The sequence below is a fragment of the Meriones unguiculatus genome, chromosome 17 (genome assembly GCF_030254825.1).
Source record: "Meriones unguiculatus strain TT.TT164.6M chromosome 17, Bangor_MerUng_6.1, whole genome shotgun sequence".
NCBI lineage: Eukaryota > Metazoa > Chordata > Mammalia > Rodentia > Muridae > Meriones > Meriones unguiculatus.
In genome coordinates, this window is record NC_083364.1 from 97,015,503 (window position 1) to 97,042,731 (window position 27,229).

Genomic DNA, 27,229 nt, shown 5'->3' on the forward strand with positions numbered 1-27,229 from the left:
GTGAGGGCGTGCAGTGAGGGCGTGCAGTGAGGGTGTGCAGTGAGGGTGGGCAGTGAGGGCGTGCAGTGAGGGCGTGTAGTGAGGGCAGCAGTGAGGGTGAGCAGTGAGGGCAGCAGTGAGGGTGAGCAGTGAGGGCAGCAGTGAGGACAGCAGTGAGGGTGTGCAGTGAGGGTGTGCAGTGAGGGTGTGCAGTGAGGGTGAGCAGTGAGGGCAGCAGTGAGGTCAGCAGTGAGGGCAGCAGTGAGGGTGAGCAGTGAGGGCAGCAGTGAGGGCGTGCAGTGAGGGCGTGCAGTGAGGGTGGGCAGTGAGGGTGGGCAGTGAGGGTGTGCAGTGAGGTCAGCAGTGAGGGCAGCAGTGAGGGTGTGCAGTGAGGTCAGCAGTGAGGGCAGCAGTGAGGGTGTGCAGTGAGGGTCTCAGAAAGTGGTCTCAGAGTTATTTCAGCTCTGCAGAGGCTCGGTGAGCAGTAGGACCCCTGTTTTGGGCCTGTAGACACCATTTTCTGGGGCTTCGCCAGGACCACAGCTCAGGGGCTCTCGGGAGCTGTTTATTTCGTTTAGTTTATTGTTTGTTGACTTGACATATTTCCCTCCACAAGGGCTGTTGCTAAGAACACATCCTGCTGATGGGTAATGGATGGCCCTCTATTGTGCTCTGTTTGTGCTCTGTGGCTTTATTTGTTTCGCTTCAAAGGGCCTAAACAATGCGGCCCCTGAATTTAATAACTGCTGTAAAGTCAGCACACGACAAGCTGAGAGCTGTAAGTTCTGGATCTGAATCTGGTGACTTCGGCTGGCTGAAGAGAACTAGCTCTTCAGTGGCTTAAGGAGAAACGACAGGAGGTGCCTTTCATCCAGCCTCAGGGAGAACCACCAGGGTCATAAATCTCTTTGACTCAAAAGGCCAGAGTGAGACCCACCCCAGGACTGTCCTGCCTGTGTGAGTGATAACGCCAGCACAGAGACTCACACAGGAAAGGCTGCTATCTTCACCTGCTGCTCAGCACAGACTCCTCCCCTGAGAGTCAGGGCAGGTCCTGATCCCTCTGGAGAAGACATGACAATAAGGAGGGAGCCAGGCCCAGGCAGGAAGCTTCCACAGGGAGCCCTTCCTGCCCCTGCCTCTGGAAGGCCTGGCTGTCAGGGCAGGAAGCGAGGGTAGGAAGTATCTGTCTCCAAACCGTTTCTCCTCAAGGTGATTGCTGCTGCAGCATTTTACTGTTTACCAAAGCAGTAAACACAGGGCTAAAAAAAGATGTTTTCCACTGCCGAAGAACAAGGCTTAAAAAAAAGTCTAATGTCTTCTGTTCTCAGAACCACCTTAGTTAGCTGCTTGAGTGGGCTTAGGTCTGGTAGCAGGCCCAGCAGGCAGAGGCAGGGTTAGTGCGGGAAGGGAACTCCTGTCAGGGAGATGAAGGCTCAGGGGGCCTTTCCCAGCTGGAAGGTGACTTTAATCTCTCTCAGAAGCTTCACAGAAGTTCACAGCTTCCTCCCAGCCTGAAAAAGAGGCCAAGCCCACACAACTGTCCGTGTTAATGCCAGTTGGTGGAAAACTTAATTCCTCGAGTCCGAGCCGGGTGACTCTGGAAGTCACTCATTCGGCCTTGGGCAGTGTCTTTAATCTTCTGTGACTGTGGGTGTGTTTTGATTCTAAGCACTCACACAACATGAAGAGACACTGCAGAGGTCGAAGCCCTGGGTGTGCTGGTGATTTCTGCACCTCTCCTGGGCAATCCTCTCTCAGCTTTTTAAGACTGGGAGTTTACAGAACTGTTCTATCCAAGCTCCCAGGATGAGGGTGAAGAGGAGAACTGGACCGAACAAGGACCTTCCATCTTCCCCCTGGGCTCTCAGGGCTCCTCCGCTCCTCTGTCACTGGTTTTTGTGAACGCTCAGGGCCTCTGTAGGGTTCCCAGTGAGGGGAGAGAGAGAGAGAGAGAGAGAGAGAGAGGAGGGAGAGAAGACAGAGGGAGGGAGAGAGGTGGGCCTGTCCTGAAAAGGGACAGGCAGGCACACCAGCAGCCATTTCCCCACACTGGCCATGTCCCCTTGGACACACAGTGTGCACTGACTCCCTGTTTCTGCTTCTGTGGGAGCTTTAATCTCACAATACAGAGAAGAGAGCTCCTTAGAGAAGAGGGTCAGAAAGGCTCTCTGGCTGTTCATTTTTGTTCTTCGTGGGTAGGAGCCGGCCTGGGCACTGATGCAGGCGGCCTCCGCGCACTGTGTCACACGGAGCTCTGAGCTCCCGTGCCCAGTGCCTGCTATAGGGACTCAGGAGGAATGGTGACGTCTCTGGGTGAAAATGTCAGGACTTGTGCAGGGCAGTCTGAGCCCGTGTGCGCACCCTCTAGCACATGGGCAGTCTGGGGCCTCCTGAGACTGCTGTGTGAGCCCCAAGGCCCACAGAGCCACGAGAACCCAGGAGGACAGCTCTGCAGCCCAGCCACACTCCTCCCACTGCAGACAAGGATGCTGGAGACGGACTTCCCACTGAGGCTGACTTTTGCCAGGCTGAAGACCTGGCCACCCCGCCCAGGGAGCCTCCTCTCCCATGGCCCTTCCCTGTGGCTGTCTGGGCCTGCCACACCCGGGACACCGAGACAGAGCCAGTGCTTTCCCACAGAGCCCATCGCGGTGACAGCACAAAGAAATGGCAGATCTGGCCTGTGTGACAAACATCTGCCAGCCTGGGGCCCCGGGCAGCCTTCCTGGCTGTGGCGCAGGAGCACAGGGCCCAGGAGGCGCGCGGCATGAAACCACAGGCGCTTAGAGCAAGGTCTTAAGAAACCAGCCTCAGTTGAGACACAGAGCCACCAAGTTGACAAACACTCGGGTGCTCTTCTGAGCACCTCTTCTTCTCAGTAAAGCTCACACGGTACGCCCTGCTCTGAGGAGCCCTGGCAGTGCTTACCAAGCAGGAGGGAGGGCAGTGCAGCCCCTGTGCTGTGTGTGACACTGCAGCCTCAGGACACCAAGCACGGACCTCTCAACAAAACACCCATGCACGTGGGGCCTTAGACTCACATACACGCTCATGCGTGTGCAAACGCATGCACACAGGCATGCTCACGTGCAGGCACACGCACACACACACTTAAATGTGAGCCGTCAAGCCTGTAGCATCTCTGCTTGATGTCTCCTATCATACCGCAGAACTAGGCGTGCATTGTTTGCACTGAGTGTTTGAAGTGTGGCCCTAGCGTTGCTGTTAGAGCTGGACCCTGGCGTGGCACCCGGCATGGCACCCTGAAGCATAAATAATCTAGCTTGGCATTGGCACGCCTTCTCTGAGCCTCCAGCACTTATCTGCAAGCAGCAGCACAGCACCTGCTCTCCGCCCCCATCCCCGGGCGCAGTTCCGAGAACACCCTGCCCAAAGGCTTGGTGGAAAACCCTGACCCTGAGGCGGAGCAAGGAAGCTGACACTTGAGCTGAGGACTGTGGGTCGGTCACCAGCAGGCCTGGGGGGCCCTGGGATACTGCCAAATAAGGAAAGAGTTCTCGGGGCAGAACAGAGCTGAGCAGCGAAGGCCTGGGATCTCCACAAGAGTCACCTAGCGCATACATCCCTGTAATCCAGGCACGGTGGGTCACACCTGCCGTCCTGATGATGGGGAGGCTGAGGCAGGAGGACTGCCAGGAGTTCCCTGCCGGCCTGGGGAAGGGAAAGTCGCAGCAACCTCACACAGCCCTGTAGCCAGGCAAACGCAGAAGGCGCTGGCTGCCCGGGACAGGATGGCTGAGGGCAGAGCGGCGGCTCAGGAACTCTAGTCACTAGAGTCCTGGTGGGTGTCAGTCAGTGCACAAGTCCCCTCTGCCGAGCGGCTCAGCGCTAGAGAGATGGCTGAGGACCCTAAGAAGGATCCCGCCCACACGCCTCCTTCTGGAACCTTCTGCCCTGAGCTGGGCAGAAGCTGCAGACCAGGCTGCCCGGGCCTCTGAGACAACGCCATTTGCTTAGCATAGGCTTGCCAGGCAGCTCCGGTGATGCCAACCTGCATCTCACACTCAAAGCCCTAGAGCATTTCTCAAACCTTCAAACACAAGGTCCGTCTGACGCACGTCACTTCACACGGATAGATCACTAAGGAAATATGGCTTTCCAGTGTCGTTCCTTTGATCTCTCACCTCCTTCCTAGTGACCGAATTTTAGTTAAAACACATTGTTCCAGTACTTGTCAGCCCTTACAGTGTGACAGGCCCTGCTGACACTAAGAAGTGTGTATATTATTACTAAGAACAAGGCCCTGTGATGTCATAAGATACAGATACAAACAAACCGAGGCAAGAAGGAGGGAAAGGGGGCCAGAAACAGAAGGGGGAGGGGAGGGGAGGGGAAGGGAGGGGAAGGTGAAAAGGAGGGGAGGGGAAGGAAGGGGAGAGTGAGAGAGGAGGGGAGGAGAAGAGAGCGGAGAGAGAGGGAGGGAGGGGGAGGGAAGAGAGGGAAAAGGAGAGGGAGAGAGGAGGGGAGAGGAGAGGAGGGAAAGGAGGGGGAGAGGAGGGGAAAAAAGAGGGGAAGGGAGGAGAGAGGAGAGGAGGGGGAAAAGAGGGGAAGGGAGCAGAGAAGAGAGGAGGGGGAGAGAAGGGGAGAGGAGGGAGAAAGGGGGAAGGGAGGGGAGAGGCGGAGAGGGGAGGGGAGAGGAGAGGAGAGGAGGAGGAGAGAAGGGGGAGAGGAGGGAGAAAAAAGGGGAAGGGAGGGGAGGGGAGAGGTGAGGAGGGGGAGAGGAGAGGTGAGGAGGGGAGGGGAGGGGGAGAGGAGGAGAGGGGAGAGGTGAGGAGGGGGAGAGGAGAGGTGAGGAGGGGAGGGGAGGGGGAGAGAAGGGGAGGGGAAAGGTGAGGAGGGGAGGGGAGAGGAGAGGTGAGGAGGGGAGGGGAGAGGAAGAGGAGAAGAGGAGGGGAGGGGAGAGGAAGAGGAGAAGGGGAGGGGAGGGGAGGGGAGGTGTGGAGCTCATCTCCAGCCCCCACCTCCAGCCCCGTCAAGGTGAGCTGCAGACACAGCGGCAAACATGCTGGATGCACAGGGAGTGGACATGCACTGAGAAGAAAATGCAGGTTGTGCTGGACAGCAGAGACAGGTGCATATGAAAAGGAGGGAGGCGCTAAAGCAAACACAAACTCAAAGCGAAATGAGGAAAACAAGCTTCCTTTTTTCCCTGGTCACAGAGAAAGGCGGATGGAAACCTGAGTGCTCTGGGTGTCAGTCCCTCCCGTGTAAGCTCCAAATGGCTGTGAAGTTAGCAAAATACCTAAATTTGACAAAGATGTTAAACACTTGCTGCAGTTTTGTGTTTGTAAATCAGAGCGAGGACGCAGAGCCGACGTCTGGATCTGAAGGACGGCCGTGCCCTGCAGTGGAACCCTGGCTGTGAAAACGGTATTTACTTTACGTGGAAGAAAAGCACATCATGCTTCTTAGGAGCTCATGTGACACGAAGGTGGAGAGTGTGTAAACTGACGTCATTGACGTCGGCTGCGAAAGCGGACAGTCAGCTGTAGAGAAGAACAAGCAGGCGACACACTCAGGCACCACGGCGGCCTGTGCAAAGAGACTGGAAGCCGCTCCCTCGGCACCTTCCCCACTGTGAAAACGCCCTTCACTCTACGTGTAAACTGTACAAAGCAAAATCACAACTCCCTCTCACGGTTCATGAGAGAAGCGGATGGGAACAGACACAGCTCAGGCCCCGTGGTCACCAGCAGCAGTAGTCTCCTGCCTCAGGACAGGACAGGCGACAGGCTGACCAGCCCGCCTGCGGACACGGGGCGCTGCCCCCAGCCTCTCCACGGGGACACTCGGCCACGGGCGGGAGGCCATGTCGCCCCATCCGCTCACGCAGTGTCCTGGAAACTGTCCAGGCCGAGTCTGCGGCCGTGGCCTCCCCGGGTGAGGCAGGTCCTGGGAGGCGACAGCAACCCGGGTCCCCCCCGACAGTGGCCGCCACTGGCTGAGCCGGCAGGACGTGCCACCTCCAGAGGCAGCCGGTCCTGTGAGGGTGACAGTCCTGCAGAAGAGGGGCCTTGAGTGTGTGTTTGCATGTGTGTGTGTGAGCATGTGTGTATGCACGCACCTGTGTGAGTGTGTGCGTGCATGTGTGGAGCCTGCATGTGTGTACCTGTGTGTGTGTGAGGCCACAGAGTGGCGGAAGCACTCCAGGGGCAGGGCACACCAGAGCAGCGCTGACGCCTCTTGTGATTAGGCCATCCTGCACATCTCCACCGCTGAGACTACACACTTCAGGAGCTCCCCTGGGTGTGCACGGTGGTGTCTCGAGAACACCCCTTGCTCAATCAAGGCCTTGCAACCGAAGGCAGCTCGCCCGCAAGTTCTGAATGCTCAAGTCACGTTTATTTTGCTTTCCATGTGTGCTCTCTGAAGAAACACTGGCAAGTGTGCCTGTGTGTGCTTGGGAATATGTTTCTGAAGATCAGGGTCTGTTTTCAAAAGAAAAAAATGAGTTTAAAGGAGAAGCAGAGATGCCGGAATCATTTGCCCGGGGAGTGTGGGAGTCCTGCAGCACGCTGACAGAGAGGGCACCACCCAGGGGTTCACACACTTTCAATTAGCTGGACAGGACCACGAGTCAGGGGCCCGGTGAGCATAGGTGCACACTCGCGCTCGCACGCGCGCGCGCGCACACACACGCGCACACACACACTCAGCAGCGTTCATGCATGTGCAGACATGAGTACATGTATCACAGTGGACAGCCGGGATCTGAGAGCGGCCCTGAGTGCCCACACATGCACAGAGACGCCACTCTGGGCAGCACTTAGGCGGGGGATGGGGAGGGGGAGAAGAGGTGGAGGTTGGGGCGAGAAGGGGAAGGGGTGGGTGGGCAGGGGGTGGGGAGGGGGAGAAGAGGAGGAGGTTGGGGCGAGAAGGGGAAGGGGTGGGTGGGCAGGGGGTGGGGAGGGGGAGAAGAGGAGGAGGTTGGGGCGAGAAGGGGAAGGGGTGGGTGGGCGGGGAGTGGGGAGGGGGAGAAGAGGAGGAGGTTGGGGCGAGAAGGGGAAGGGGTGGGTGGGCAGGGGGTGGGGAGGGGGAGAAGAGGAGGAGGTTGGGGCGAGAAGGGGAAGGGGTGGGTGGGCGGGGGGTGGGCAGGGGCAGCTCTGGGCTGTGGCAGTTGCCCGACAAACAACAACACTTGGCACCTGGAGTTCCTTCCCGTGTCCTGGGACCCCACAACAGAGAGGAGCCTGCGCCCCTGGTGCCAGCGGGGTGAGGGGCACAGTGTGGTGGCTGTGAGCACATTGGCCTCAGGCTCCTCACCACCATTAAGGCAGAAGTCACCCTTCCCAGCATGCCCTGCCACAGCCTCCTGGGAACTTTCCCTTGTCCAGAGCTGCCCACCTAAGCTCCTGAGGAAATTTCCACCTCTGCCTGATTTGGGCTGCTTCCACTCAAGCCTCCATGCCCTTACACACACACACACACACACACACACACACACACAATTATGCACAAGCTTCAACTCTACAGTAAGCCTTGCAGCCCAGGCCTCCCAGTCCCTCGGCCTGTTCGGGGACTGTCTGTGTCGTAACACTAGTCAGTCCCGGGCGTTCTGAAGTACAGGACGCTGTGCACATCCAGGCTTCCTCAGACTCCCAAAAGACAAAGGGCTTCGCCAACAAGGTCAGGGAGTCTGGGAGGGTTGGCTTCAGCCTGGCAGGAATGCGCTCGGGAGGCCCCGAGGCCGTCTTCCGTTGGCCTGCACATGGACACTGGCCCGGCCGTTAAGCTGCTTGTTTTAGGGCCCTCTTCCTAAAGCCCATGAGTTGCACAGAGGAACCCCAGCTCCTAAAACACCTCTCCCTCCTGAAAATACCTCCAGCCGCCAAGGCCAGGCACCACACAAGCGAGGGGAAAGCCTGACGAAAGAACCCTGCCCTGGAAGCTGGGCCACCACGGGAGCCTGAGTGCCTGCTTGGAAAAGGGCTCAGTGCTTTGTTCACCAAGACACCCACGACTCCTCCGAGCTCATCTGCAGTCGGAAGCTGAGCCTGTAGGGACATTTCCCCACGCCAGGCTGTGGCCGGTGCCAGCCGGCACAATTACAGGTGCAGTGCACAGGCCCGGGCCTGTCCTCCCCTCCCGCACTCCCCAGGGAAGCCCACAGCCAGCCAGCCGAAGAGACACACTTTAACACAGGGCCTGGGAGAACTCCCTGAGCCTCATATCTATCACAGGGAGACAGGACACAAGTGTAACACAGAAGTCCCCCACAAATGGAGTCCTGCACAAGAGCACACGAGTGTCTCCAAATGTATTCAGGAGACAAAATGCACAGACCTCGAAAGGGATTTCTTTGCAAACCTGGTTGAAAATGAAACATCGCACTATAGTGTCCTCAGATGCTGTCCTCCTTACACACGCCTGCTCTTTCCGTGCCCTTTAAGCACTGATTTGGGGAGCGGGGCCACCTGAGCCTCTGCTCACACCATTTAAGATTCACACAGAGCATCTGATTCAGCGTTCTGAGATGCAGAGAGTCTAAGGCAGAACCCCAAAGGCAGCGTCTGGGGCTCTACAGATCAGATATTTCCACGTATTTATCTAAAAGCAGAGCACATCATGGCCAGTGTGAAAATTCCCCTCTAGGTCACCTAGCAAGTACCTCAGGCCCCAGTCCCTGGAGTCAGGGAACGTGACCTCCAGCCTTTGATGGAGCCTTCCAGGATCACAGACACACCTGAGAGAGGAGAGCTGGGGACTGTGAGACCGTTTACACGCCACATAACCCCGCCGCGGCTGGTGTCACACCAGAGCAGGCGTCCCACGCTTCACCTCCATCTGGGCACGAGTTTCCACGCACATCACCTGTTAGCCTTGTGCCCTGGACTGAGACACACGAATGCTACGCTCCCTGCTGCCTGCCTGTGTCTGTGTCTGCCGACTGTCCCCACTGCTGCAGATGTCCCCACAGCCGCCCAAGTGTGCCCCGGAGGACTCACTGCCCCAGCGCAACTCCTTGCACTCCTGTTGTGGCAGCCGGCCCGCATTCAGTTTCCACGCGTGCAGCTTCGCCCGCACACGGAGCTCCACCATCTTCCCCCCAGAAACATTTACAAGAAAACCCAGAGGACCAACCAGGGCAGAGAAGAGGACGGCCGCCCATGGCTCTGCAGGCCACATAGGGTACACACAGCGCTAGGAGAAAGCGAACAGAGCATAGGCGGGCAGGTATTTTATTTGTGACAGGCACACACACCAACACACGCAGTTACCACCGTTTGGGGTTACAGAAGTCCTCTGAGCATGGAGGTCCCACAGTCCAAGTCAACACTTGTTCCTGTTACCAGCAGCCATGGAGCACTCTTACTTCCACGGGCACGCGCGGGCACACCTGCTGGCTCCCCAGACATTCACCGTCACCAGACTCTCACCCTGCCCTCCGACCTCCGCTCACTGCCTGTGTCAGACCCACATCCAGATCCGTGAGGAACAGGGAGAGAATCTGAAAATTCAGAAGTGCTCCAAAAAGCCTCCGCAAGAGCCATCCAGGGCGCGCCACGGCCAAGTTAGAAACCCCAATTTTTTTCTGAGTTTGAAGTTTTTAAGCCTTGCGGATGGTCGGAGTAGGAAAAAGGAAATTTACCAGGCAGGGCAGAGGAAATCTTGTTGTCCTCTATTGTGGTGGGGGGGTGTTGCCCAACCCTGACTTATCTGCCCGATAAAGGAAGCCAAGCGCGCAAAGAACCCGACCGTCGAAGGCGGGGGGAGCCTCTCCTTACCTTGATGGTGCTGGCCATAGTGCAATCACGTTTATCGATCGCTAATAAATGTAAATGATAATTATTGCTTCTCTCTGACCAGAAAGTGGTTTTGATGAGGTTGTTTAGAGCGGATGAGATTGTGCTAAGTCTGGGAAATGAAGTCAGCCAATGGCAGGAAGAGGTTTCTATTGGTCCTGGCTGCCCAGCCCAAAGAAACAGGATATTTGGGAGTGGAGAGATAAGAGACCCTGAAAACAATGTTGTTTTTCTTGATGATATGCAGCCAGGAGGATTTTTTTTAATTAAAGATGGGGGGCCTGGATTGGCCCGGCTGGGGCTGTCACAGCAGGTGTGACAGAGTGCACCAGGCCAGAGCAGGATGCAGATGTACGGGCTCCGCACGGCTGCGCCTCAGCCTGGTGCCCGTCCTCTCCCCCCCCCGCCCCAGGAAAGCCACCCAGCCAGGACATGGGCCGAGGCTCACCAAACCACGCACACAGGCATGCTTAGCAGGGCAGGCTGCTGGCCAGCTGGCTAGGTCCCCACAGGATGCCCATTCCACCTCAGGGCCCCTCTCCACACTCAGAAATCTCTGTCCCCAGAAATGAGCTGAAAACATAGACAACTGGAATCAAGGTGACCGAGAAAACTAAAGGAAACATCAAAATCTTGTTCTTAGACAGTGGTGTAAGGCCAGGGGAAAGGCTCAGTCAGGAGTGTTCACCATGCGAGCGTGAGTGCAGGCCCCCGGGCCCACAGACAGAAAGCTGCGAGTGGTGCCGTACACACTTCCAACCCTGAGAGTCAGAGACGAGCGGGGCCTGGAGCTCACCAGCTGGCCAGCCAGAGCCAACCAGTCACACACCAGTGTCTGAGGAATTAACACCGAGTTACCTGTTAGCCTCCACACACGCGCGCGCACACACACACACACACACACACGCGCGCACACGCACACATACACGCACGCTCATGCATACACACACACACACACACACATACGCACACACACACATACGCACACACACACACACACACATACACGCACGCTCATGCATACACACATACCTAGTTTCTACATTCTAGAACACACACCCTCTGACACACACCCACGCTGTGGACCACGGATGCCAACAGAACTCTGAGCTAGAGAGATGGCCAGGAGAAGGGCTCCTCAAGTGTGTGAACCCAGGCCGCAGGGTCAGGCCATCGCTGCCCCCTGAAGGAAGCCCTGGAACCGTCATCACTCATTGTCAGGAAACTACTGTTCTCTGGAAAAAACAACAGCTTTGAATTGCGGTGGTTCTGGGTTTAAACTCCAACAGTTCAGAAAGAAAGGGAGAAGAAGAAAAGGGGAAGGGAGGAGAAGGAAGGGAAGGAGGAGGAGGAAGAGGAGGTAAAGGAGAAGGAAGAGGAGGAGGAAGGGGAGGAGGAAGAGGAGGAGGAAGGGGAGGAGGAAGAGGAGGACAGGACCAGGAGGAAGGAGGTTACAAGGCAAGAAAGAACAGTGGATAAGAACACTAGTTCCCAAGAAAGTTCTGGAGGTGGTGGGTTCTGAGCAGCGACTTTTGGGGATGTTGACTTCAGGCTCTTTTTATCTCTGGACAAAGAATGAGATGGCAGCTGATTAAAACCACGTTTCCCCTAAAATTTTCAAAGTTCTGAGCTGTTTATTCCAGCAGCTTCCGCCCAGTCCTGAGAAAGAGAAACAAACTCTCAGCACTCAGCGCTCACACTTGGTTATGTTGGGGGGGGTGGTTTTTGATTTTTGGTTGTTTGTATTTTAGGACAAATGCCCCCTGCCGTCTTGCTGTGGTGGCTCCACTCGTGCATTCACCAGCTGTGGCTTTGAACAGCCAACGTTTGTGCCATCAGCAGCCATGGACCCAGCAGGACCCTGGCACGTGGCTGTGCCCTGTGGCACTGTGAGCTGCTTCCCTCTGGGGGCCCAACCACCCATGACACTAATTACCCCACAAGAGGCATCTGCAAGTGGAATATCCGCCATCGCCAACACCATGACTATCACCATCACCAATAAGCATCATCACCTCCACCACCTCCTCCACCTCCACCACCACCACCATCAGTATCATCACCACCACCAACTCCTCCTCTTCCACCTCTTCCACCTCCTCCTCCTTCTCCTCCACCTCCTCCTCCTTTTCCTCCACCTCCTCCACCTTCTCCTCCCCCTCTTCCACCTCCTCCTCCTCCATCTCTTCTTTCTCCTCCATCTCCTCCTTCTTCACCTCCACCTCCTCCTACACCTCCTCCTTTTCTACCTCCTCCTTCTCCTCCTCCACTTCCTCCTTCTCCTCCACCTCCTCCTCCTTTTCCTCCACCTCCTCCACCTTCTCCTCCCCCTCTTCCACCTCCTCCTCCCCCTCTTCCACCTCCTCCTCCTCCATCTCTTCTTTCTCCTCCACCTCCTCCTTCTTCACCTCCACCTCCTCCTACACCTCCTCCTTTTCTACCTCCTCCTTCTCCTCCTCCACTTCCTCCTTCTCCTCCACCTCCTCCTCCTTTTCCTCCACCTCCTCCACCTTCTCCTCCCCCTCTTCCACCTCCTCCTCCCCCTCTTCCACCTCCTCCTCCTCCATCTCTTCTTTCTCCTCCACCTCCTCCTTCTTCACCTCCACCTCCTCCTACACCTCCTCCTTTTCTACCTCCTCCTTCTCCACCTCCTCCTCCACTTCCTCCTTCTCCTCCTCCTGCTCCACCTCCTCCACCACCACCTCCTCCTTCTCCTCCTTCTCCTCCTTCTCCTCCTCCACCTCCTCCTCCTCCGTCATCACCACCACCACCACCACATACTTGGAGATGGGGTCGGGGAGATGGGCCAGCAGGTAACAGCTCTCTCAGCCCAAGCAGGAGGGTATGATTTCTGACCCACAGAAGGACCCAGCCATGGCCACGCCCACCTGTGACTCCAGCACTAGGGCTGGTGAGTGCCAGGTGTAATGAGCGGCTCTGACTCAAGAGAACAAAATACAGAGCAATAGGCCACTTCCACATGTGGATATTCACACACGTGTATGCACACATGCACACACATGAATACTGTAGGAAAATTATGCCGTGCACAGATACTTACTGATAGGGAAGGTTGCTGCCTGGTAAGTTAAGAATCATGGGTAAAGCGTTCACAGACGGACCCTGTTTTAAAGGCACAAGCAGAAGCCAGCAACGCACACGCAGAGCACGCTCGCTCCTTCCGCACCTCCAGTCATCCTTATTTCATTTCTGTTTTTACAACACTTGCACCAGGCTGTTAAAGTTTTATATTAAGATCAGAAGGAACACGTGACGGTTCTGCAAACGCCTGAGAAATGTAGTCCAGTTGGGTGTGCACACAGCACACACTCAGGTCTGGCAGACCACGTGCGCTCCTGCTGGAGCCGTGTGAGATGCCAGCGTGGGCGTGCGGCTCTTGCACAGCACTGGGTTTGGTTTCCAGCGCCCAGGTCGGGTGGCACAGGATGCAGGGAGGTGACCCCCTCTTCTGGGCTCCTGGGGCACTCGCACACATTAAACACACACGTGCGCGCGCACACACACACACACACACACACACACGCACACACGTATTCCTTTAAATGTCTACACACAAAACAATCATTCTTTTTTAAAATGTAATATTACTAAGAAAGTCCCGAAGACGCTCCTGTGTGTTACAGTGGCCAGCAGCGCACAGCGCACCCTGCTGGCGTTGACGACACACACTTCTCACACCAGACACTCCAGTGGGCACTGTGGCAGCCAGCGTGACAAGGCTCTGACACGCCACTGACCTTAGGGTTCAGGAAGCCCATGTCAAGGTAGTCAAATCACACACACACAAACACACCACACGTATGCAAACGCACCACACACACACCCATTTGTCCGTGTGCACACATGCACACACGCACCCCTCTAAAGCACCCCTCCTGGTGCTCACCCATGAAAGAAACAGGGTTTTTAAGACCAACAGAAATGCTGAGCACTGTTCCCCAGATGACATGAATCTTAGAATGTTCACTGTCTGGATTATTTACAAGACTGTGCAAGAAGGATGTCCGAGAACCTTGCCAGGGGCACGCCTGAGATCACAGATCCAGCTCCGGCCCCCGGAGCTGCCCGCAGTGGAAAACTCCACACACTGCGGAACTTCCCTCACACCACGGAGAAAGGCTGCTGGGAACGGGGCTGAGATGCGTGAGGCACCGCCTTCCCACCCAAGTGTGCATCATGATGAGCATGAATCCCGTCAGGCAAAGCGCTACTGAGTGTGCCCGAGTATGTGTGTGTGTGTGTGTGTGTGTGTGTGTATTTGTCTGTCTGTGTGTTTGTCTCTGTGTGTGTGTGTGTGTGTGTGTGTGTATTTGTCTGTCTGTGTGTTTGTCTCTGTGTGTGTGTTAGGTCTGTGTCTGTGTGTGTGTGTGTGTGTGTGTGTGTGTATCTGTCTGTCTGTGTGTTTGTCTCTCTGTGTGTGTGTGTGTGTGTGTGTGTGTATGAATGTCCAAGTATCTGTGTGTATGTGTATGTATGTAAGTGTACGTGTCTATGCATGTGCCCGTGTGTATATGTGTGCACGGGTGTGTGCTCATGTGTGTCCGTGAATGAGTCTTGAGTCTGTGCTTGCTGTACCTCCCAGTAGGTCACAGAGAAACAAGCAAATTGCCACGTAAGCAAGTACTGCTCAACACTGCTGTGAGTGTGAACAGTGCTCAGCCTTGTTGGATCTGAGCGAATTCAGAGCAAGGAAACCGTATCACACACTAGGTCCTCCACTCTCAGCGACCGGGCTGCCACTTCCCTCCCCGAGTGGCTCTGTGGGCTCTCGGGCCGCACAGCGTCCTCAGGGTCCGGCTCGCTCCCGGGAGTGTGCTGGGCCTGCTCGCTCTCATCCCTGCACGCCTGGGGTGTTAACACCGGGCCCTGGGGCTGCGATGTGTTGCTCACGGTTTGTGGATTTAAAATTAACACACACACACGGTTACTGCGACACAAAGTGAAGCTCTAGGCCACTGGTGAACCCCGATCGCACTGTGCGCCTTTGTGCCCCAAGCACTGCAAGCGCTTGGCACACACAGCCAGTGTGCGTGAGCACAGGTAATGCAGAGACGTCACTTTCCTCCCAGCCATCACCCTGAGGCTGGGCCTGCAAAGGGCACACTGGGAGGGGCACACGGAGGTACCAGCCACGCTTGTACACGGCTCTGCCACGCGTGCTGGGGTCGGCTCCAGGTTTTTCACTATTTGGAAACTGAGATGTTACCTGTGTCATGACTGTGTGAACTGTGTCCTGGGGGGAGGCATGGCTTTGCCCCCCCCCATGATGATCTGGGCCCCTGAGAGGAGCCTCCTGCCCCCAGCCCCTCCGTGGGCACCCCTGAGGCTTTTAATGTAGAGCTGGGGTGTGAAACTCCCAACTGTGAGCCATTTTCACACACTTTACCTACTGGGCCATCTCCCAGCCCCATTGTGATGCCCCAGACACAAGAATCCAGGAGAGAGAAAAGCCGCCCCAACACCTTGCAAGTCCAGAGAGGGCACTGCCCTCACCCCAGCCCCGAGCGGCTCGCCTTTGACACTAGAGGGCGCTGCACGCCCCTGCAAGGACAGACATTGGCATGCCCTATACAAAGCCGCCCAGCGCGTGTGCGGTGAGGGCAGAAGGCTGACAGCCGCCGGCGCAGAGGGGCTGGGGTTACGCAGCTCCACAGCGGGACTGGTGTGTGCTGTGAGCTGAAACGTTGATGGGGTAGAAGCGGGGGTGTCGGGCACGGGCTCAGCCTGTGTGCACAGGGCTGAGGGGGTCAGTGGTACGGGCAATGGGGGCACAGGAAGGTGTGGGGTTACGGGTGTGGGGGCATGTGTGTAAGAAGGAAGAGCTGGGAGGGTTGTGGGGGGTGTAGACGGAGGGAAGGGGTGTGGGGGTGAAGATACGGGTGGGGCGGGCATATGTGTGCGCCTGTGTGAGGGTGGGAATACTGTTTGTATGTGTGTGCGTGCACACACAGCCTGCTGATGACAGACCGGTCTCCCTCTGGACCCACAGGACTCCTGATGCCCTTCTGGCCATGGTTTCACCACCGCAGAAAGCAGCTACTTTTCCCGCCCCGGGCTTGAATGGCAGCCAGAACAAACCTGCTGCCCTTCGGCCAAGTCTGTCACACTGCTTTACCACAACCAGAAGAGAAGCTGCGGCAACTGCCACACACCTCCCTTCAGCAGGAGAGCCGCACACTTGAGTCCAGCCAGGGCAACTCAGTGAGGCCACGTTCCGGGCTAAAAGCAGACCAGAACTGGAGTGTTGCCTATGCCTGTGCTCAGCGAGTTTGTGGGCTGAGAGAAGGAGGGAGGATGCAGACACAAATGAGCCTCACAGAAAAGATTACGAGCTGCTTCAAAGTGTATCGTGTGTATAGCCACACATGTGAGGAACACGTGGAAATCCCCCCACAGCTGGGGACTGAGAGCATGACACGATGTTTTAAGTCACGAGTTTGTGAATATGATTGGGAAAGCTGTGTACAATTCATGACTCATATTTCAAGAAAACATATTGCCCAGCGCTGGGGAGGCAGAGGCAGGAGGATCGCTGTGAGCTTGAGCCAGCCTGGTCTACAGAGCGAGCTCCAGGACAATCAGGGCTAAACAGAGAACCCTGTCTCAAAAAAACCAAAAGTAGAGAGAGGGAGGGAAGAAAATATATTAAAATGCTAAAGAATCAGTGTGATGGTGTAGATTCTTTACTGCTTTGTGTCTATTAACACGCTCACTGAAATACGACCCCCTATCATTCACACTTTGTCTGGTAGTAAGGAATACCAACAGAGCGGGGACTTCTGTTTACGGAGGCCTGTCAGCACGCAAGCGTCACGGCCGGCTCTCGAAGAAAATGAGCCTGGAGCTGGCACCACAGAGCCCGGATCCCCGGACTTCGAGGAAGTGAGGAGCCTGTCAGCAGCACCAAGGCCAGATCTGGGTGAAGGGTGTGCCTCAACCAGGAAGAGTGAAGACGCCCTGTGAGGTCGCACAAACATGACAGACGTGGGAACACTGACGCCTACAGACAATTGCTCACTTCTGGATAAGGAGAATCCAAACAGAGAGACACAGTGATCCACCGGGGGACGGCCTCTGGCCAGAGCCTGTGCTGGGACTTGGGAAATAAACGGTGTATGCTCGGAGGACACGGTGCAACTGACCCCCTCGCTCCTTGGGAAACAACCTCAAAATCAAAAAGGTAGAAAAACACAGAGAAAGAAAGTGGGAACCCAAGAAAATGAGTCTACAGCAGAGACAGTTACTGTGGCCAACTCTGGGCCGGAGAGGCGGTCCAGGAGAACAGGGGGACAGCCACTGTTGTGCAAGCCTGAGAACAGGAGTTCAAGTCCCCAGCACCCGTGTGTGACCACACACAGATGTAACCTGGAGCTGTGACAAGCAGAGATAAGGGCACATCTGGGCTCGCCAGTCACCAGCCCAGCTCCGGTTAAACGAGAGACATGCGTAAACACATTCACCCAGAAACATGTGCACCTGTGCGTGGCATGTGTGCACATAACACATGCGCGTTCACACATACAATCTGGTCTTCTTAAAAGACTATTTATAAACCAGTTGAGTACAATTAAAGAGTGAGATGGAAATAATCAAAGTTGAAAGTTAAAAGAGGTCATGGTGACCATCACGCAAGGATCGGATAAATGATAGCACCTGTTCCTCAGCCCTTTATCTACAACCGTGAAAGGCTGCACATTTTCTCACTTCCTAGCCCAGGCTGGCCTGGAACTCACCATCCTGCTTTGGCCTCCCAAGAGGTAGAATTACAGGTGTTCACTGCCACACTTGGCTTAGAAAGTGTCTTGGAAAGTAAGACTGATGTCCTTTAACTGTGATTGACACTGACCCACACAGACTGTCACACACACATGCACACACAGGCCTGTGCTTTTAAAACCCCAGATTTTTCTTAATTTTAGTGCATTTCAGCTTATCATTCTTCCTCTTTGCAGCCAGTAAACGGTCTATGAGTCGTGAGAACTAAAAACACCACCAAGCAGTTTAAGTACCACTAAAGGAATGCGCCAACAAGAAAAAGAGAAAGGAAAAGCCGCCATCCATTTATCAGCAAAACCCCGTGACTGAGGCAGACTCATCCAACTTTCCAAGTCGCTGGAAAGGGAGTGAGTCTGCTGCCAACAGGAGGCATGAGACTGCGCCATTTGGTTAGAGAGAAATTCCAGGCCCCCTCACAGGTGGACAAGGCACAGAAATCCCAGTGGCTTACAACCAAACCCAACGCAATACAAAGTAGAAAAATCTACTCTGCGGCAAAGCTAGATTTATCAAAGAATGAAAAGTTGTCTGAATCAATGTATAATAAACTGATAAATAGACACTGGAAAGAAAATTCAAATAATCTGGAACAAAAGAAGCAGAAGTGATACAACTCAATTATCTGTTTGTGATAAAACAAACCTTGAGCGATGGCCTAGAGGTCACGAGCACATCCCACCCTTGCAAAGGACCTGGGCTCAGTTCCCAGCACCCCACTCACCCAGCTCACAAACCGCTAGCTCCAGTGCAGGGCCTGACGGCCGGCTCTGGCCTCTCCAAGCAGCTGCATTCATGCTCTCACACCACTTGAACACATGCATTCACATAATTTAAAAATAAAAATAAACCTTTGAAAAAAGAAAAATGTGATTTTTAATTCTTTTATTTGTATGAGCATGCACCGTCAAAGGCGTGGAGGTCAGAGGGCAGCTCCCAGGGCTGGCTCGCTCCCCACCTTCCCGGGGACAGCTCTGACATACTGTTCCTGCTGTGCAGGCCGGCTGGGCTGAGAGTGTCCACACCACCCTGTGTCACCCCATGCACGAGTCTGCTGTTACAGCCCTCACCTCTGTAGGGGTGTTCGAATCCCGTCACCAGCCTGGTGTACTTAACGCCCTCCCCGGCGTGCCATCCCTCTGGAGTACAAAACAGTGACACCAACAAAACACAGAGAGCTCAGGCTGGGAAGGAGGCTCCTGAGGAGAAGCCCAACAGCCTGAGTTCACTGATGGAAGGAGGAAACAGACTCACAACTCCTCCTCTGACCACACACGTTGTAACGTGTACCTGCATACACACGCACACACACACACACACACACACAAGAATAATAACTATAAACTACACAAAAGGTAAGTTTTCAGAACTCAGGGACTTCTGTGTAAATGCACAATTACCTTGACACCAGCTGAAGTTCCCATGTGTGGGACTGTAACTGCTTTTACTGGCAACACCTATAGATAAAAACATTCCCAAACGGAGAATCTTCTGTTACAGAAAAACCGTCTGAATCTGAACCTAGGGTAGCATCAGCAATTTTTCTCTGTATGTTCCCAGCAAATGATTGTGCTGCCAAGAGGAAAAAAAAAACTGTTTTGAAGACATGGTATAACCATGAGCTGTTTCAAATATAAATTCTGGCAAAAAGTAGTTAATAAAATCAAAAGATGTAAAATAAGATCTGTACCTTTGTTCAAATGCAAGGATTTAGGTCTGAAGCAATGGATTTTTTTTAAAAACTGTGCATCTTCCTTCCCACCATATCTATAAATTTATAATAAATGATGTTTTATCTCGATTTGCTAACACTGAAAAGGATAGAGCATATGAATACCACAAGAAGACATGTCATAACTTCAAATCTCTAGACCACCCTGCTCTCTTGTTTACAATACGGCTGTGCAAAATCACAACCAGTCATAAACTGGGCCTGCCATAACTGCCCACCGGCCAAGTTCAAAACCCCCGCTTTACACGCCAGGTCACGGCGGGACTGGAGGTGGAGATGTCTCCTTCAGAGCAACTGGTTTCCTACACACAGCTTCACGACGCACTGTGAAGGCTGGACTCAAGATAATGTCTGGCTCTTTATCAAGGTTCAGTGCAGGTCCTGTCCCGGAAGTCAGCTTCACACTGGACAAAGGCAAAAACACATTCTCGTCTGTGTAAGTGTTTTTCACACCAGTCTCGATGCCTGGCTGTTAGTTTCTGGTGACCTGAAACCTGAGCAACCCAATCTCCTCCTCAGACTCAAAATGACAGAAACGCAAGGAGAAGGCCCACACCCATTAGCCAGCGTCTGCGAGCCTACAACTGCCGCTCCCTGTCGGCCAGGACAGTCGCTTTCCTGCATCTGTGCAAGATAAACCGTTTACAGAGGACACAGGAGGGTGAGAGGGACATGGCAGGAGGACCACTACCTCAGAACCCCGGCTCAGTCCTTGGCACCGTCACGTTGCCTGCCGCCGTCTGTGTCTGTGAACTAGGCCTCTGTGGGATCGCTGCCTCTGGCCCCACAGGCACCATGCGTGTGTGCACACGTCACACACAGACACACGGTGAAAACTCGAAAGGAAAGCTCTGTGTCTAGCAGGGGCCAGATTTCCACCAACATCATTTTCACATGATGCCACTGAATCGCCCACATCCTGGCTCCCTCCCCAACCCACACCCTCGGCCCCACAATCCGAGTCCTCAAAATTCCACACCCAGGCCAACGTGGGTCCACTGCTTGTCCCAGCTCCCCTCCCCAGCCGACCCTTCCTTATCACTGGCTCGGTGAGCCAGATAGTCAGCTGTTACAGCAGAGAAGCAACGTGACACAGCAATGGTGCAACTCCGTGCCAACTCCTGATGGGCACCTGCACAAGCATCTCCCAAACGCCACTCAGGAAAGTGTCCCTGTGGTTCACCTCCTCTCTGTCCTAAGTGAAGAGGGTTGCCGGCTGCGGGGTTTCCTGTTCTGGTTTACCCCAGCCACAAGTCACAGCAGATGCCTGGTGAACAGCGAGGCACTGCCAAGCACACGAGGCCCGGGGCCCAACACAGAATTACACACGTTGGTAGAACACTGTGGCATTCTGTGCTTTTGTGCTTTCGTGGGATGTTTTCGTTGTGCTTTTGTCACAGGGTTCTCTGGCACGAACGCTGAAGGTGACAGTGTCCTGGAATGCCAATGTGTTGGCACACCTGCCTGTCTCTCCCATCACCAGGTGATCCCAGAACTTTTTTCTGTTGCTGTGACCAAAAGCTTTGATGAAATGCAACTTGCAGGGTGAAGGGGGGAGATTCCTCTGACACTCCTGGGCTTAACCCATACATGAGGGAATCTAGCCGGGACTCACTCAGGAACAAACCAGGAAGAAAGACTGCTTGTTGCGCACCCTGACATTCGTGGTGACCCCGCCCACTTCGAGCTCTGCCCTCCACATCGGTCAGGACAACTCGCACAGACGTGGCCACAGACACTCCCCCAGAAGAGATTCAGTCTACACTGGTGGCTACTGGTTGTGACGAGAAAATGACGAAAGAAACTGACCAGGCGCCTTTCCTCCCAGCGCAAGGGCGAGGAGACAGCCACCGTGGGCCAACGCCTCTGCTCAAAGCCAGAGAGTGAGGGGCAGGGCTGGAGCCAGGAGCCACGCACTACGGGCCTGATGCTTCCCTGAGCTGCACGCCCGGAACAGCCCTCTCGTTCTCACCCCGTGTGCCAGAGGAATTTTTGGGCAGACACTCACCACCCATGGGGAAAACATTTGGGCTCTCAGTCCGATGCTACTGGGTTCCCGTGTTATTTCACATGAAAACAGTCAACAGCAGACAGGGCTGAGATCTGGTTTCAAAAACATAATTTCAAAGGAATTCACAAAGAACGTTCCAGAGCCCAGCAACCACCATGAGAGCCGATGGCCTCTCGGACACGTCTTCAGCCCTCAGGCTGCCTTGCCCTTTGTGGAATCTTCATGTCCAGGGTCAAGGCTGGGCTTTCTGAAAGGGACATTTTGTTTTTTTAAGCTTGGAATCAAAGTGGTAGAATTATAAAAATTAATCCAATTTTCCTTCATTTATTTTTTTAGTTCATACCTCCAGAAGTTGTGTTTTGGATGGTGCCTTTAAACCCATCATTTCTCAGTCAAAGCCATCTCTGGAAGCCCTGAGACCCAACCCAAGCTCGCCCAGAGCTTCGCTAGCCATGAAGCTGGGACGGGCGATGGAATGCACTATTTGACTTGAACTCGTATTCTTGGTGTCAGAAATGGAGCCTGAATTGCCTTCATAAGCTGCCAACATTGAGTCTTTCTGGCTCAGGTTTCCATAAACAGAATAAATTTAAATGGGACATAGAGTGGAATAGTGAGCCGACCACTGAGCCAGGAAAATGATATGGCCATGGCTTGCTGGGAAGATACTCAGCGTTCACCTCTGCCAATGGCTTCAGATGAGGGGGTCACCAAGGCACCCAGGAGCCAAACTCAGCCTTCCTGTACCTTGCCGGCCTCAGGTGGTGTGGGCCCTCGACGCCTGCCACCACAGCAGAGTAAGCTGAAAGTTTAAAATAAAATAGTAAAAGCATTTGTGAAATACTCTACAACTGAAACTGAGAAGTCAGACTTCCTTTACCAGGGTAGAATGGAACCATGTGGCTATTTAAAGAGCAAATGGGGGGGGGGGATTTCTGAATGCAGAAAGTGTCTTTTATTTCAGAAATGGTCAAAAGCTTAGAGGAGAGAAAGACACTTGGTGGAAGACCAACTGTGGCCACCAGCCCGGGGTGGCCCCAGAGTCCTCTGGCCTCTGAAGGCAATGCTTCCCATGGAAAATGCAGAACCAGGGACACTCCGGTGAGACCACTGATCACAAACTCAGAACATATCCCACTGAACTGAGGCTGTTGCTCAGTCAGTGACGCACTGAGCCTGGAGGAAACCTGCCTCCACTGCTCCAAAACCTTGGTTACAAGAAGCAAAGCCAGGCTCTGCTGTCCTAGGATTAAAATCCAGCACTAGTAGGCCAGCATGTCCTTCCAGATCAGCTAGCCAGCCAGTGAGCTTAATGCAACCAACACACTCCAGGTCAGGAAGAGAGCCTGTCTCAAAGAACAAGGTGGACAGGGAGGCTGTAATCCCAGCACTCAGGAGGCAGAGGCAGGCGGATCTCTGGGAGTTCGAGGCCAGCCTGGTCCACAAAGTGAGTCCAGGACAGCCAGGGCTACACAGAGTAACCCTTTCTCAAAAAAAAAAAAAAAAAAAAAAAAAAAAAGTAAAATAAAAACTACAGGATAAGAAGCCCCAGCAGCCAACAATAACGCTGCATTAAGCAGCTCGTGCAGGGAGTGAGGCTTCACACAGAGCAGCTGCCGAGACATGGACCAGACCCAAACCAGAGCAGCAACTGAGCAGAGATGCCCAGATGGTTCCCTAGGCTCCTTCCTGCCAGCGTGACGAGAAAATGGTGCCCCACGGCCTCCTGCAGCCCTCTACCACCTGTCTGGGTTGGGTCACATGTCCACGGCTCTGCCACCAAGGCCAGCCATGCACACGTCTTACTGCCCATGGCTCTCTCATCCCTCACAGACTTCTGCAGTGCCCCAGCTCTAGTCCGGTGGCCTGGCTGAGCTTCTGGTACCCACGGCTTCTCACAGACAAGGCCAGCCCGAGCACCCCTCCATCACTCCCCAGTGCTCTCTTCCCTCCGGGAAAGGAAAGTGTGACAGACGCAGGCCTCATCTGCCAGCCGCCCACTCCCTCTGCCAGCTCACACCGGCATCCTGCTGGCTCTGCCTGACCTCAGCCATGCAGCTCCCTCCTCCAAGAGGACAGCGGCTTATACGTAGGGCACCCAGGACGCACACCATCAGTCCACTGCGCCTGGCAAACGGGAAGGAAGCAAGCTCAGATCCCAGTCTGTCAGTCCTTCTATCGATCCCACCTATAGTGGGCAGCTTTATGTCGATTTGACGCAGCTGAAGTCTTCTAAGAGGAGTGAACCTCAGCTAAGAGAGAAATCGCCTCCATAAGATGAGGTTGTGGGCTGGCCTACATGAACTTTTCTTAATTAGTGATTGATGGGGGAGGGTTCAGCCCACTGTGGGTGGTGCCATCCCCTGGGCTGCTGCCCTGGGGTCTCTAAGAAAGCAGCTGAGCAAGCCACAGGGAGCTAGCCAGTGAGCAGCCCCCTCCATGGCCTCTGCCTCAGCTCCTACTCCAGGTTCCCGTCCTGACTTCCTTCCGAGAGTGTCTATGATGGGAAAGTGTAAGCTGAATGAATGCTGTCCTCCTCAGCTTGGTTATGGTCATGGTGTTCATCGCAGCAATAGCAGCCCTGACTAAGGCAGCGTCTGGGGTTGGGAAGAGACTCTCGGGCCCCTGGGAGTCAGAGCAAAGCCACAAACTCACTTATTTCAGGAAAATGAGGTCACAACACGTTAAGAACTCATAGTCTGAACAGAATCTCACAGTGTTTGATACTGTGGCTGTAGGGCGGGTGCAGGCTCTGAGATGCAGAACACAGACGCTTGGAGAAGAGAAGTCTGGTGTGGTCCATTACGGACACAGATGCTGTTGGGGGTCCCGAGGAAGGAACTCCTCCCCTACTGGGGTGTGGCTGGAGGACTGAGCACTAAACAGCCCATACACAAACCACGCTGACTGGAAACAGGAAGCCAGACATCAGGTTCTCTCTCCCTCGCCACCAACCCCCACCTCATTTCTGCTGACCCTAGTCAGCCTCTGTCATAATTGGTCTGTATTAATCAGACGTTTCTAGAAGCTAGCCAAGGGAAATCAGGACTATGAATGTATATTAGAGTCTATACCACGTCATGAGGGGACGGGGCACTCATGACCCCTCAGAGCAACCACAGATAAAGTTTATTCCAGTCTTGCTGATGTGAAAAGTTTAACTTTCAAGACATTTTATACCTTCATATACGACTGGGTGTAATATAATTAAATATGACGACTGAAATATCAACCATATTCGTGCTGCTATAAACACATGCTCACTTTGAAAGCAAGAAAGATGAGACATGAAAACACAACTGGGGGGGGGGGGACACAGCTCCTGGTGGAGCTCACGGAGAAAACCTGTTCCCCGGTTCTGGGGTGCGGCCGGGGCAAATCAACCACGGATGAACCTAAGTCCTCAGAACCAGAAGCCAGCGCAGCGGCCTAGAGAACATGTCGGCTCAGCTCTGCACACCACAGAGAGGAGTGTGGCTTAACCATCGTGTCGCCTTGTGTGAGGCCCCGGTTCCTCCCAGTGCTGAGACAGGCTTTCCTCCTGCCTCCGGCTCTTAGCACTGTGTTCCACCGAGCCTTGGAGGGCTCAAATCCGAGACCTCAGGCACGCCAGGCAGGAACGCTGCCAGTGCACTACATCCCCAGGCTGACGGTTCACACACACACACACTCACACACACACACTCACACACACACACACACACACACTCACACACACACACACACACACACACATACATATATATATTTAAAACCAGGTAGCAAAAGGGAGAAATTATTCCAAGATTTGACAAATGCACGTTAAGAATTCTGAGTGAAATGTAGGAGTATCTCAGTTCCGGGAAGAGTAAGGGGGGAAATGGTCACAGGAAGCTGTCCACAGGTGCCAGGAATCCAGCATTTAACAGAAGCCACCTAGAGTGACTTTCCTGAGAGCAGAGTCCACAGTGAGAAATGTGTGTAAGATCACAGGAGCCATGACCACAGCCTGCCCAACCAGCCCGAGGTGAAATCCAAGTAACTCTCCCAGGGCGCCTCTGTCAGGAGAACATCCCAGAACAGCCACAGACGAGGAAAGTTGGCAGGCACCACTGCTCCAAGAGCCGCCTGCACCAGCAGAGATCCCGGGGGGTTGTGTTTAACCTGCTCAGAGTGAACCCATCCTTTATGTGTGCGGCACAGGGATGCCTGGGGACACTGAGGGGTGCTGGCACAGTAACTCCTGAGTGACTGTGAAAACAGCAGCTTTCCTCACAGCAACCGCAGTGGGGACACCGCAGGGACAACAGGACCTGTGAGTGATGACAGGGACACAGCTGGAAGGACCCAGTGTGCTTCCTCTGACTTCTCACTAGCTAGAGCCACCCTTCTCACTAACTAACTAGACCCCCTTCTCACTAACTAAGGCCCTGTCTCTTTAACTAGACTCCCTTCTCACTTACTAGACAACTTCTCAGTAACTAGAATCCCCTTCTCACTAACCAGACCACCTTCTCAATAACTTGACCCTCTTCTCACTAACTATACTGTCTCACTAACGAGACAGTATAGTTAGTGTCCATGTCAATAACTAGAGCCCTTCTCACTAACTAGAGCCCTTCTCACTAACTAGAGCCCTTCTCACTAACTAGAGCCCTTCTCACTAACTAGAGCCCTTCTCACTAACTAGAGCCCTTCTCACTAACTAGAGCCCTTCTCACTAACTAGAGCCCTTCTCACTAACTAGAGCTCTTCTCACTAACTAGATCACCCCTCAGTAGCTAGAGCCTCACGCCGGGGTTGCACAGGGTAAGGCCTTGCTCTTCTGTGTGGATTCTGGGAGTGCAATCAGGTCACTGAGGCCGTTCGGCAGCTGTGATGGGCTGTCACCCTGGCCCCCAGAACAAGCGTTCACACACACACACTGCACAAATCCAGTGAGATTTTTCCAGGAAACTGTCTCACACTCAGGAAGATAAAGCAGAAAGGGCAGCAGTGGGCGCCCGAGCACCAGAGGTGACTCAGGAAGCCTCGCTCCTCACGCCGGTGCCACTGCGGGTGAACACTGCTCAGTCGTGGTCGCTGTCTCATCAGCACTGACTGCAAGGACATCACTGTTCCCAGCGACCCAGGCCTCGGGCAAAGCTCTGCATCCATCGCCCAGTCCTACGCATACTCAGTCACTGCTCTCTCTGCTGCTCCTCTCGTTCTCTCTTTCTCTGTCTGTGTCTCTCCCTGTGTGTGTGGATGAGTTTGTAAGGCAGTGGGAGGGCCTGGGAGGAGCTAGAGGGGACCTGAAATGGTGTAAAAACATGCATGAGATTCTCAAACATGGTTAACTTTTAAAAAAAGGTGACTGGCCACGGGATTCGGTCACCGGGGGAATGGCCAGAGCGGAATCTTTTAAGACAAACCTACCACGTGGTCCAGGCTGGCTTTGAACTTGTGCCCCCTTTCCCCCTTGCTGGTGTTACAGCCGGGCCAGGACTTTCTCTCACTGTGGTGGAGGCAGAAAATGGCTCAGCTGTGGTTTCTCGCCAACAAAGACTTCTCTCCAACAGCAGCTGAACACACGGGGCCCGCAGCCATGGCTGGCAGTAAAGCACATGCCTGTCCTCACACATCTGGGGACCAGGGGGGCGGACTTTCCACCAGAAGAGGAGGAAGAAGCCATCACTCACGGCGCCCTTCCCCCAAGCAGATAATCATAAGCAGCTCCAATAAAAGGAGCGACAAGAGCCTTTGCTAGGTAGGCGGCCACGTGGAATTAGCGCTCAGCAGCCTCAGTCTTCCCCACTGAGACAAGGAGCAGGACCAAAGCATCACTCAGAGCCAGGCCTGGCCGCCCTCTGCCATGCAAGAAAGGTCCAGAGACAGGAACCCCGCCCTCCAGCTTTGCTCAGGCGACCTCTGAATGACCTCCCCCCCCAAGCACACCCACCCTCAGCTGCTTTTATGTGCTTCACC

General features: G+C 54.4%; 1 protein-coding gene across 5 annotated transcripts in view; it reads right to left on the reverse strand.

The window, feature by feature from the left end:
* Erg (ETS transcription factor ERG) overlaps nt 1-27,229 on the reverse strand; it is a 129,657-nt gene that overhangs the window by 76,868 nt on the left and 25,560 nt on the right. For 3 of the 5 annotated variants that reach the window (XM_060370812.1, XM_060370810.1, XM_021656572.2), the window contains exon 1: nt 9,381-9,536. The exons of 1 other annotated variant lie outside the window; for it this stretch is intronic. In XM_060370812.1, coding sequence (XP_060226795.1) covers nt 9,381-9,494 — 114 coding nt within the window. In that variant the 5' untranslated portion in view covers nt 9,495-9,536. Of the gene's footprint in view, nt 1-9,380; nt 9,537-9,728; nt 9,879-27,229 lie in introns of those variants that run through there. One more of the 5 variants, XM_021656570.2, reaches the window with a different exon arrangement.